This window comes from Piliocolobus tephrosceles, chromosome 7 (genome assembly GCF_002776525.5).
Source record: "Piliocolobus tephrosceles isolate RC106 chromosome 7, ASM277652v3, whole genome shotgun sequence".
NCBI classification, from domain to species: domain Eukaryota; kingdom Metazoa; phylum Chordata; class Mammalia; order Primates; family Cercopithecidae; genus Piliocolobus; species Piliocolobus tephrosceles.
The window spans coordinates 21237809-21250929 of NC_045440.1; the positions used below are offsets into that span (position 1 = coordinate 21237809).

General features: G+C 47.4%; 1 protein-coding gene across 2 annotated transcripts in view; it reads right to left on the reverse strand.

Annotated features, from left to right (window-relative positions):
* TNFRSF10B (TNF receptor superfamily member 10b) overlaps nucleotides 1-13121 on the reverse strand; it is a 41501-nt gene that overhangs the window by 3559 nt on the left and 24821 nt on the right. Inside the window, exons 3-9 of one of the 2 annotated variants that reach the window (XM_023216719.1) lie at nucleotides 8113-8226; nucleotides 6953-7064; nucleotides 5872-5945; nucleotides 5677-5784; nucleotides 5066-5097; nucleotides 4478-4642; nucleotides 514-586 (exon numbers count right to left, since the gene is read on the reverse strand). In XM_023216719.1, coding sequence (XP_023072487.1) covers nucleotides 514-586; nucleotides 4478-4642; nucleotides 5066-5097; nucleotides 5677-5784; nucleotides 5872-5945; nucleotides 6953-7064; nucleotides 8113-8226 — 678 coding nt within the window. Of the gene's footprint in view, nucleotides 1-513; nucleotides 587-4477; nucleotides 4643-5065; nucleotides 5098-5676; nucleotides 5946-6952; nucleotides 7065-8112; nucleotides 8227-13121 lie in introns of both variants that reach the window. The other variant, XM_023216718.1, reaches the window with a different exon arrangement.

Here is a 13121-nt window from a genome sequence, read left to right on the forward strand (position 1 = left end):
GCGACATTCATTTTAATGTATGGTACTGAATATATTTAAAATATAATTTAATATACAACCAATATACAAAAATTATGAGTGAAATATTTTCCACTCTTTTCTGCATTGAGTCTTTGGAATTCATATGTCGTTTACACAATAGCTCTGCAAATTGGGCTTAGGCACAGGTCAAGAGCTCCTTAGCCCCCTGGGGTTAGTGCTGCTGTGCAGGACAGGCCAGCCCCTCAGGAGGTCCCTGGGGCAGGAGCTACATCAGTCCCTGAACAAAGGAGGAGAGAGGACAAGGGGACGGACAGAGTCATTAGGGTCACTGATAGGGTGCAAAGAGGATGTGGTAGAGTGGGGAGAAGAGATGGGAGAAGACAGTTTAGGGTCCAGATGGTCTATACCACAGGACCCCCTGCTTCCTCCATGGAATACTCTGGAAAAGCCCTCACACCTATGGGGACAGAAATTAGGACACTGTCCCTATTCCCTCCATTCCTGCTGCATCTCCAGGAGCAAAACACTTACTCTCAGTGGGGTCATTTTCATTCACTGGAACCAGCAGCCCCCTTCTCTGAGGCCCTGCAGCTGCTGCCAGTTCCTGTAACACACAGTGTGGAACATCCTGGTCAGAGCCAGGAGTCCTGCAGTCCAGTACTGAACCAGACCACCAGCCAGCCCCGAGACCTGCAGCACGTCACTTCCAGAACATTGTTCTGAAAGTTCCGGCAACAAGACAGGAAACAAAGGAGCAAGACTCTCGGAAGGCGGCCAATACAGCAGTCAATATTCTGGATTAGGAGTGTATATTTTTAAAACCCCAAGGTTTAAATTGTAATACTTAAAAATGAATATGTCCGGATGACTTTTTTTTTTTTTTTTGAGACAGAGTCTTACTCTGTCTCCTAGGCTGGAGTGCAATGGTGCAATCTTGGCTCACTGCAACTTCCACCTCTGGGTTCAAGAGATTCTCCTGCCTCAGCCTCCCAAGTAACTGGGATTACAGGTGTGTGCCACCATGCCCAGCTAATTTTTGTATTTTATTTTATTTTATTTATTTATTTATTTATTTATTATTTATTTATTTATTTTTATTTATTTTTTTCTTGAGACGGAGTCTCGCTCTGTCGCCCGGGCTGGAGTGCAGTGGCCGGATCTCAGCTCACTGCAAGCTCCGCCTCCGGGTTTACGCCATTCTCCTGCCTCAGCCTCCCGAGTAGCTGGGACTACAGGCGCCCGCCACCTCGCCCGGCTAGCTTTTTGTATTTTTTAGTAGAGACGGGATTTCATCGTGTTAGCCAGGATGGTCTCCATCTCCTGACCTCGTGATCCGCCCGTCTCGGCCTCCCAAAGTGCTGGGATTACAGGCTTGAGCCACCGCGCCCCGCCTTGTATTTTATTTTTGTATTTTTAGTAGAGACAGGGTTTCACCACATTGGCCAGGCTAGTCTCAAGCTCCTGACCTCAAGTGATCCGCCCAGCTCAGTCTCCCAAATTGTTGGGATTGCAGGCGTGAGCCACTGCACCCAGCCCTGATGAATGTTAAAACACATAGCAGAGGCTGGGCATGGTGGCTCACACCTGTAATCCCAGCACTCTGGGAGGCTGAGGTGTGAGGATTGCTTGAGCCCAGGAGTTTGAGACCAGCCTGGGCAACATAGCGAGACCCTGTCTCTAAAATAAAATAAAAATAAAATAAAATAAAATATAAAATAAAATAAAAGCTGGGTGTGGTGGCACGAAACTGTCGTCCTAGCTACTCAGGAGGCTGAGGCAGGAGGATCACTTGGCCTTAGGAGGTCAAGGCTGCAGTGAGCTATGATTGTACCACTGAACTCCAGCCTGGGTGACAGAGTGAGACCCATCTCAGAAAAGAAAGAAAAGAAAAGTAGCAGCAGACATAATGAGTTAGAAAATGGACTTACAAGAAGACCCGAAATGCAAAGAAACATCTTTGATGAGGAATAGGAATAATTTATCTGAAATAAACCCCCAAATCTTGACTGAGTTATAGCAAAAGACTTGAAATACTATCTCCTTTGATAATAAAATTGAATGTTGAAAGGATCTCAATCATTCCTAGAACCATTTATTAATTTAAATTAATATTTTTTAACATCCAGTGATTATGTGGCGGCAGGGTGGTGGGTGCTGGAGAAAATCTTGTAATTCTAAATTTTATCTAATTCTAAATTTTAAGATGTGTAAAAATAATTTTGAAAACATATTTGCTGTCTAAGATATTAAAACATATTAGACAGTTTTGTTTGGTGTTGTACATGATATAATCCTTTTCATGTCAATACCACATATATACATATGCATGTATGTACATAGATGGCATATGCATAAAGAGCTTAGCAAAGAATCTCAAGAAATTATCCACTGTAGTTACCTGAAATAAGAAGGGCCAGAAGCCTGGGGAAAGAGTGAAGAAGACTCTTGATGTGATCGAGTTTTTTCATACTCTGGTGGATGTGTGGCTAATGGGTGACCCGCTTTCTAAAAATGATCAGGCCGGCCGGGCACGGTGGCTCACGCCTGTAATCCCAGCACTTTGGGAGGCTGAGGCGGGTGGATCACAAGGTCAGGAGATCAAGACCATCCTGGCTAACTCTGTGAAACCCCATCTCTACTAAAAATACAAAACAAAAATTAGCTGGGCGTGGTGGTGGGCGCCTGTAATCCCAGCTACTCAGGAGGCTGAGGCAGGAGAATGGCGTGAACCCGGGAGGCGGAGCTCGCAGTGAACCGAGATTGCGCCACTGCACTCCAGCCTGGGCGACAGAGCGAGACTCTGTCTCAAAAAAAACAAAAACAAAAACAACAACAACAAAAAATGATGAGGCCAGGCATGGTGGCTCATGCTTGTAATCCCAGCATTTTGGGAGGCCAAGAAGGGTGAATTGCCTGAGCTCAGGAGTTCGAGACCAGCCTAGGCAACATGACCAAACCCTGTCACTACAAAAAAATACAAAAGTTAGCTGCACATGGTGGCACATGCCTATAGTCCCAGCTGCTCAGGAAGCTGAGGTGAGAGGATGACTTGAGCCCAGGAGGCAGGGGTTGCAATGAGCCAAGATCGTACCACTGCACTCCAGCCTGGGTGATAGAGTAAGATCCTGTCTCAAAAAAAAAAAAAAAAAAAATGTTCAAAGTGATTAATAAGCATGGAGGAAGTATTGGCATTATTCATTTGTTTCCTTTTAAAATCTCTTCTCTTTATTAAAAAGCAAGTGGTATAGATGCAAGGAAGAAACAGAAACAGTCTAGGTGGAAGAGATCACTGCCCACATAAACATTTGATATTTTCAAGGACAAGATCTAGTTTAAAAAAAAAAAAAGAGTGAAGAGGAAGAGAGAATAAAAGTAAACATTTGACATGTAGCAAAGGAGGTGGCAAAAGGGCAAAGGCAGAGGGAAAAGGAAGAATTGGTCGCTAAGTGGGCTTGGAAGAAGGAAACAGCGACTCAGAACAATTCAGGGAGTTCCTCAGCTTATATTGAATCAAAAATTCAATTCTGTTTAGATTATATTGTGGTATGTTAAAAATCAAATCATTAGCCGGGCGCGGTGGCTCACGCCTGTAATCCCAGCACTTTGGGAGGCCCAGGCGGGTGGATCATGAGGTCAGGAGATCGAGACCATCCTGATTAACACGGTGAAACCCTGTCTCTACTGAAAACACAAAAAATTAGCCGGGCGTGGTGGGCGCCTGTAGTCCCAGCTACTCAGAAGGCTGAGGCAGGAGAATAACATGAACCCAGGAGGCGGAGCTTGCAGTGAGCCGAATCGCGCCACTGCACTGCAGCCTGGGCGACAGAGCGAGACTCCTTGTCACAAAAAAAAAAAAAAAAAAAAAAAAATCAAATCATTAAAAATAAAACACTGCAAGAAAATGGATAGTCTCATCCTATGTTCAAGGGAAGGACTTTCAGTGCTTACGAGCAATGAACAATAAATGTATATACAGATTTCCCACCTACTCAGTATCATATCAAAACTGATGGATTGATATGAACTGATTGTGTGCGAGCGTCCAATACAAAAGCCCTCTGTGCATCGACTCGGAATCCTGCTTTTTAGAAGCTGCCGTACAAACTCTGAAATATGTCCAATGTAATAACAATTTCAGAGTAAATTTAAAACTCCTGCTGTTACAAGCAAGGGCTCCTTGAGTTCTGTTAGGAGCACACGATGGAGACTGTGCAGCCTTAGTCAGTCATCAACGAACCCTGTGACCCCCACTCTGCCTCTGGAGCTCCAGGCTCTGGGGACACAGCAAGGACAGGACAGGGAGTAAGAAGCAGATGTACCGCAGACTGGCACAGTCACCACCTCAGTGCAGCCGCTTTGTCCCCTGCAGTCCCCTGTCTCCTTCAGGTTCCATTTCCCCTGGGCCAGGAGAGCTAAGGCACTGCCCTCTTGCACTGTCTATGAAATCCCAGGTAAGCAGCGGGCCGGGAAACAAAATGACCTGTCCCCCACTCACCAGCAGACGCTCTGACTCCCCTGGGGACAAAGTGTTGACATCTGTCTGCTCTGCTGGCTCCTGGATTTCCATTTCCTGTTCAGGGACCTCGGTGGGCTGCAAGATACTCACGATCTCATTGAGGGCATTGTCCTCAGCCCCAGGCTGTTGTGGGGAACGTGAGCTCTGGAAAAAAACATTGGGAAGGCAGAGTCGACTCAGGAGTCCACACCTAGGGCTCGCTGCAGGGTCCCCAGTATGCAGCTGGACCCGCCATCTCCACCCCCTCTCAGTGAGGTCACCGCAGGCAGCCCAGTCTCAGCACATTCAGGACCTGCTGCTGGGGCCAGGGCCCCAGTGCTGTGCTCAGGCAGACACCCCATCCCCAGGGTGCAGGCTGTGGGGTGAGGGTGTCACCGGGGCTGCAGCAGGGCTCACCAGCACATGCGGTGCTCAAAACAGCCATGTGTCCCCCACAGTCAGCCCAGAACCCCCAGGCCACTTTAGAGAGTCAGGGCAGCCATGAGGACAATGGGGACCCACCCACCCAGGTTCTGCTGTCCCAGGAAGCAGTTCCTGGGCCCCCAGCTCCTGGAGAAACCTACTCACACTGTCCATATGCCCAGGGTCCCCGCCACCACCTAAAAGAGAAGGAGTCTCCTTAGCCGGCGGGGAGGGACCCACACAGCACCTCCCTCCCAGAGGACAGTGGGGCGCAGGGGTGGGCTGGGGGCAGGGACACTGGACAAGGAGCCCCGGGCCTGGGGACAGGAATGGGGTCTTACAACTCAGAGACACCCTGAGGAAGGGGGATGAGAAGGGGAACTAGAGTAAAAACAAACACATGGAAAATCTCTGTGTTCTGCTCTGAACAAGGCTGAATAAATCCCGTGACCACTTCTCATCCTGACCCTTGTCACCCAGTTGAGGAGCTGACTGCCCCCTGCCTGGCTGGGCCTGAAGGTGGGAGGAACTGGCCCTGCCCTCCTAGACTTGGCTGGGAGATGAGGGGACCCCCAGCTCCAGGAGAGGGACTCATGAGACCAGGGTTCTGGGGTGTGCCTGGGATGTGGGGATAGGGTTGACCACCAGGAGGAAGATACAGCCAGGCTGGAGACACTAAGACTTGGGGGAGGGGCAGCCGTTTCTGTCTGTGGGAATAGAGTGGGAGGGGGCAGGGCAGAGAGTGCCCAGTGCCTCCGCCCTCAGCCAGCACCTACCTGAGCAGACGCCTTTCAGGTAAGGAAGGACTTTCTTCCACAGTGAAGTCTTCCAAACAATCGCAGCCACAACCATGATGACTAAAAGTGTGACCCCTATGATGATGCCTGAGAGGAAACAGGGAGAGGCAGGAGTCCCCGGGCTGCTGGTCACTGTCTCTTCTGCAGCTGGGGCTTCCCCAGTGTGCTTTGTACCTGATTCGTTGTGGACACACTCGATGTCACTCCAGGGCGTACAATCCTTGACCTTGACCGTCCCTCTGGGGCACCTGGGTACACACAGGGAGGGAGAGGGGGGACTCTTGACGGAAAGCTGGCCAGGTGCGATGAAAGAGGAGCCACCCTCCCTGCTCAGTGTCCCTGAGAAGGCGTCAGGGGAAGGGCAGTCCCATCGTGTCTGCAGGGGGTCCCACTATGCTCCCTTGTTGAGGCTGGGGAAGGGTCTGAGCATGCGCACTTCAGCCCCTCGGCCTCCCTGCTCTGGGGTCAGAGCTGCAGCTCCAGGAGCCTTCTGTGCTGGGCACACACGGAGCTTCCCTGGGCTGCAGGGGAGGCTGCGTTAGGAGGAGCCACACTCCAGGGGAAGGTCACAAGTCCCTATGGCTACAAGCTGAGTCCGGTCTTCCAGTCAACCACAAAAGCAAGCTCTTGTCCCCACCTGTCTGCCCATTCCTCCCAATCACAGCAAATACTAGGGGGGCCAGAGAAGAGCAAATTACCCTTGGCCCCTAAAACCCAAATAGAGAAAAGACAGGTCTTATTGAGGGATCAGGGGCCAGGGGCGAGGCCAGCTGGGTGGGCTCAGGTCCTCACGGGAACTTGAAGGAGCTCCACCCACGGCCTTATTATGCCTTTTGTGGGCTGTGGACACTTTTGTCTTTATGGACCCCTGCCTGCATAAAAAATGTTAAAAATTACATTTTATTGCTGAATTGGTATAAAGACGAATATATCCCTGGCTGCATTCTACTCATTCTTCTCATTTCAAAAGAAATTAAATCATTTCATGGGCCCCTAAAAGTATCATGGGCCCTACGTCACGGCCTTCTGTGGTCAGTGAACACGTCAGCCTGGCCAAGGGGACTCATGCTGGGGAGGGGTGGGAAGGGCTGCTGCAGGGGGCAGGAGTGGGGACAGGCGGAGGGATCAGGAGGGGCAGCTGCAGACTCAAGGACGCCCCATGGGGGTGCTCTCAGAGGACAGACAGGGGTACAAGGAGGCTTGGGTCTTCTTGGGGTTCTGTGGAGCTGCTGGGAGCCCCTGGCTGCTGTCTCACCCTGTGCGGCACTTCCGGCACATCTCGGGGGAATCTTCTTCTCGGAAGGTGCCTTCTTTGCACTGACACACCGTGTTTCTGGTCGTGGTGCAGGAATTCACCTCCACTTCACCTGATGACAGAGCACAAGGTTTTGGGATATGTTTTCCTAATGTGTCCCTTGACCCTTCCTCCCCACCCCAAGACCCTCCTACTCAGCTTAATTCAGTTCGCCAAGGAGTTCTGAGGGCCACTTTCTGCACCAGCACACTCGTGGCTCATACAGGACGCCCACCCTTCAGCTGTCGCCAACACTCAGAGTCATACAAAAGGACCACAATTCATTATTTATTACATGAGATTAGGGGAAAGCATTGTTTAGGGAACAAGCATCGTTTAGATCATACGGTCAGTAGCAAGGGAAGTGCAAGGCATCACCTGAGAGACTGCAAGGAGAGGAGCCCTTGGGTGATTTCCCAAGGCCCGGCCTGCTGGGGAGGAGGGAGAGGCCTGAGAACCGGAACGATGAGTGAGGCCGAGCACTTGCCAAGAGCACAGAGCCCGGGGGAGAGAGCCTGGTCCTGAAGCAGACCCGTGCCACCGCTGAGACCCAGCCCTGTGCACTCGGCCAGGCTCATAGCCCCACCCCTTTGCAGCTGACAGTCTAGAAGGTTTTCTTACCATGTAGCATACATTATACAAATAATTTCTGTATTATTATTATTATTATTATTATTATTATTATTATTATTACTGAGACGGGTTTTGCTCTGTTGCCTGGGCTGGAGTGCAGTGACACAATCTCGGCTCCCTGCAACCTCCACCTCCCGGGCTCAAGAGAGCCTCCTGCCTCAGCTTCCTAAGTAGCTGGGAATACAGGCACACACCACCATGCCTGGCTAATGTTTATATTTTTGTAGAGACGGGGTTTCTCATGTTGCCCAGGATGGTTTCAAACTCCTGGGTTCAAGCGATGCCTCCCAAAGTGTTGAGATTACAGGCATGAGCCGCTGTGCCTGGCCTGTTTTATTTACTAAAAATTCGAAGACAAACTCGTGGAACAAAGTATGACGAAGACCAAGGTGGACCAGTATCTAGGTCTCCTGATCCCATTTTAGCTACAACTTTTATGTCATCACCCTGCATTCCACCTTTAGGCATGGGGTCCTTATGTTCTGTACCTGAGTCACACTTGGTGCAGCGCAAGCAGAAAAGGAAGTCATTCCAGTGAGTGCTGTAGTCCTGTCCATATTTGCAGGAGATACAATCTCTACTGTCTTCTGAGATATGGTGTCCTGGGAGGGGAGAGAAAAGCTGGTGAATGAAATGTCACAGGATTCCCAGAAGCTGGCAGTGGTGGCTGGGGGACTGCTTTTTCAGGGATGTGTGGAACCCAAACAGGGAAATCTCTATCTTGCTTGGTCAGTTTGTCAATTCTGCATTTACACACCTTAAACCAGCATTGCCAAAAGAAATATAAGCCACGGGCCAGGCGCAGTGGCTCAAGCCTGTAATCCCAGCACTTTGGGAGGCCAAGACGGGCGAATCACGAGGTCAGGAGATCGAGACCATCCTGGCTAACACGGTGAAACCCCGTCTCTACTAAAAAATACAAAAAACTAGCCGGGCGAGGTGGCAGGTGCCTGTAGTCCCAGCTATTCGGGAGGCTGAGGCAGGAGAATGGCGTAAACCCGGGAGGCAGAGCTTGCAGTGAGCTGAGATTCGGCCACTGCACTCCAGCCTGGGTGGCAGAGCGAGACTCCGTCTAAAAAAAAAAAAAAAAAAGAAAAGAAAAAAGAAATATAAGCCACACATTTATTTATTTTATTTAATTTTATTTTATTTTTTACTTTTGAGACGTAGTCTTATTCTGTCACCCAGGCTGGAGTGCAGTGGCACGATCTTGGCTCACTGCAACCTCCGCCTCCAGGGTTCAAGTGATTCTCCTGCCTCAGCCTCCTGAGTAGCTGGGACTACAGGCACGCACCACCACACCTGGCTAATTTTTGTATTTTTTTTAGTAGAGACAGGGTTTCACCATATTGGCCAGGCTAGTCTCGATCTCCTGACCTTGTGATCCACCTGCCTCGGCCTCCCAAAGTACTGGGGTTACAGGCGTGAGCCACTGCGCCCGGCCTATTTATTTATTTATTTAGACAGGGTCTTGCTCTATAGCCCAAGCTGGAGTGCAGTGGTGTGATCTCAGCTCACTGCACCCTTGACCTCCCAGACGCCCCCCTCGCCCACCCACAAATAGCTGAGACTACAGGTGCACACCACCACACCGGGTTGATTTTTTTGTGTACTTTTGTTTTTTGTAGAGATGAGATTTCACCATTTTGCCTAGGCTGGTCTCAAACTCCTGGGCTCAAGTGATTCACTCTCCTTGGACTCCCAAGGTGCTGGAAATACAGGTGTAAGCCACGTGCCCAGCCCACATAAGAAATTTAAATTCACACTCAGCACATTAAAAAAAGTGAGAACGGGTAAAATTAAGTTTAATAATGCATTTTAATTTAATGTACCCCAGATAATATCACTTAAATATGTAATCCACGTAAAACGTTGAGATATTTTACAGCATTTTTTTCATAGTATGTCTTCAAATCCTGCGTATATTTCAACTCAAGGCACATCTCAATTTGCAGTAGCATATTTATTTCTTTTTTATTTTTGAGATGGAGTCTTGCTCTGTTGCCCAGGCTAGAGTACGGTGATCTCAGCTCACTACAACCTCCGCCTCCTGGGTTCAAGCGATTCTCCTGCCTCAGCCTCCCTAGTAACTGGGATTACAGGCACCTGCCACCGCACCCGGCTAATTTTTGTATTTTTAGTAGAGACGGGATTTCACCATCTTGGCCAGGCTGGTCTTGAACTCCTGAGCTCGTGATCCACCCGCCTCGCATATTTCAAGTGATTGGCAATCACATGGGCCTAGGGACTACTACATTAGACAGTGCCATTTAGACCTTTAAAATGCACAGAATAATGTCCTAATACCTGTTCTGAATGAGCTCCTAGCCAGGGGAAGATACACCAGGAGCAGAAGTCATAGAACAATGGGAAAAGCCGTCAAAATTTAAGCTCACACCATCAGCCATGGGAAGAAAATGGGAGGAATCTCTACAGAGCCAAAGAATGATCCAAAGAAAGAGGGACTAAAGCTGCCCCGGAATGAAGATGTGTTTCAAAATTGAAAAGTGTGAGTCCCGCCAACTCTGCTTTTCTTTTACCAGATTGTTTTTGGTCAGTAAGTCCTTTTTAATTCCATACGACTTTGAATATAAGTTCTTCCATTTTTAAAATAACACCACTGAGATTTTGATAGGGATTGCATTGAATCTGTATATTGCTTTGGGTAATTTAACACCATTTTGATCTATGAACATGGAATATCTTCCTGTTTATTTTGGTTTTCTTTAATTTCTTACAGCAATGTTTGATAGTTTTCAGTGTAAAATTTCGCAGTAGCAAAGAACAATCCAAAAAGGAAATTAAGAAAACACTTTCATTGACAATGACATAAAAACAAATAAAACATTTAGGAATAATATTTAACAACGAGGTGCAAGACTTTTGAAAAACATTTGTCTGCATATCCAAGAAGCTCAATGATCTCCAAGCAGGATAAGTTAAAAGAGAACTACACTGAGACACATTATAGTCAAATGGACAAAAGCCCAACACAAACAGAAAATCCGGAAAGCAGCAAGTGGCCCACTCAGTATGTACAAGGGAACCCCAATAAGGTTATTAGCTAATTTCTCACCAGGAACCATAGAGGCCAGAAGGGAGTGGGTAACATATTTAAAGTGCCAAAAACCAAAAACACACACAAAATCCTGCAACCAAGAATTTGATATCCAGCAATACTATCATTCAAGAATGAATAAGAAATTAAGACATTCTTAGATAAGTGAAAGGTAATGGAGCACATTACTAGTAGATCTGCCCTGTGAAATGCTAAAAGGAGTCGCTTAGGAGGTAATGTAATGACATTAGGTAATAGCTCAAAGGCATATGAAGAGACAAAGAATACTGGAAAAGGTAATGATATAGGTAAATATAACTGTTGGTACACAGCTACTCAGGCTGCTATAATAAAATACCATAGACCAAATGGCTTAAACAATAGACATTTACTTCTCATAGTTCTAGAGATGGCCACCATCTTGCTGTGCATTCACGTAACCTCTTCCTTGTGCACACGAGAAGAGAGAGAGAGCGCGCAAGTTGTCTGGTGTCTTTTCTTAAAAAGGCACTAATCCCATTATGAGGGCCTCACCCTCATGACCTCATCTAAACCCAATTACTTCCCAAAGGCACCATCTCCAAATACCATCACATTGGATAGTAAGGCTTCAACATATGATTTTGGGAGACACAATTCAGTCTGTAGCACAGTATTGTGGTACATTTGGCTTGTAAATCCTCTTGTTTACTGATATGATTTAAAGAGCAAATGCAGAAAACAATAATTACAAATTGATGTTAATAGGCACACAATGTACAAGGATGTAATCTATGACAACCACCAGATGGAGGAGGAAAGATGGAGAAGTACAGGAGCACAGTGTTTGCATACCATTGAAATTATGTTGGCATTACTAAAACTAAGCTCAAGTCCATCTCAGAAAGGGGCCGGTGGGTCCCCAAACCCATCCTGTCTGATTTCCCCATTTTAGTATGCATAATTGGAATAGACATACTCAGCAGCTGGCACAATCCCCACCTTCATTCCCTGACATGAGAAGTGAAGACTATTATGGTGGAAAAGACCAGGTGGAAGCCACCAGATTTGCATTTACTTAAAAAAAAAAAAAAAAAAAAAAAAAAAACAGTACATCAAAAGCAATACCAGATGGGCATGGTGGCCCATGTCTGTAATTCCAGCACACTGGGAGGTCAAGGCAGGAGGATTGCTTGAGGCCAGGGGTTTAAGACCAGCCTGGGCAACGTAGTGAGACTCCATCTGTACACACACATACAAAATTATCCAGGTATGATGGTACATGCCTGTAGTCTTAGCTGCTCAAGAAGCTGAGGCAGGAGGATTGTTTGAGCCCAGGAGTTCAAGCTGCAGTGGGTGCTGATTATGCCACTGCACTCCAGCCTGGGTGACAGAGTGATACCCCACCTGTAAAGCACAAAAAAACAAAAGCAATGCCACACTCCTGGAGGGATTGCAGAGATCATTACCACCATCCAGGATGCATCTGTGGTGATTCCCACCACATGCCCATTGAACTTGCCTATTTGGCTTGTGCCAAAGACAGTTGGATCTTGGTGAATGACAGTGGATTATCACACGCTTAACCAGGTTGAGACTCCAGTTGTAACTGCTGTACCAGATGTGGTTTCATTGTTTGAGCAAATGGCCACATCCCTGTCACCCTGGTACCTGGTATGCAGGTAATGAACTGGCAAATGCTTTGTTGTTTATAGCTGTCAATAAGGACTCCCAGAGAAGCAGTTTGCTTTCAGTTGGCAAGGCCAGCAATATACCTTCACTATCCTATCTCTGGGATGCATCAACTTGCAGCCCTATGTCATAATTTAGTTTGCAGTGCTTTTTTCTTTTTTCTTTTCTTTTTTTTTTTTTTTTTTTTTTTGACAGAGTCTTGCTCTGTCTCTCAGGCTAGAGTACAGTGGCATGATCTCAGCTTACTGCAACTTCCACCTCCTGGGTTCAAGCGATTCTCATGCCTTAGCCTCCAAGTAGCTGGGATTACCCATGTGCGCCACCACATCCAGCTAATTTTTGTATTTTTAGTAGAGATGAGGTTTCACCATGTTGGCCAGGCTGGTCTAGAACTCCTGGCCTCAAGTGACCCATCCACCTTGGCCTCCCAAAGTGCTGGGATTACAGGCATGAGCCACCACATCTGGCCTGCAGGGATATTGATGGCCTTTCCCTTCCACAAGACATCACACAAGATGATCCATTACATTGATGACATTATACTGATTGAACCTCATGAGCAAGAAGTAGCAATTACTCTTGACTTACTCGTAACACATTTGCATGTCAGGGGATGGGAAATAAATCTGACAAAATTTTAAGGGCCTTCTACCTCAGTAGAAGGACAACAATTAGGAAGCAAATTCCTAGTTATTGAATAGTGTGGGGCATAAAATATTCCTTCTCAGCCAGGCGCAGTGGCTCACGCCTGTAATCCCAACACTTTGG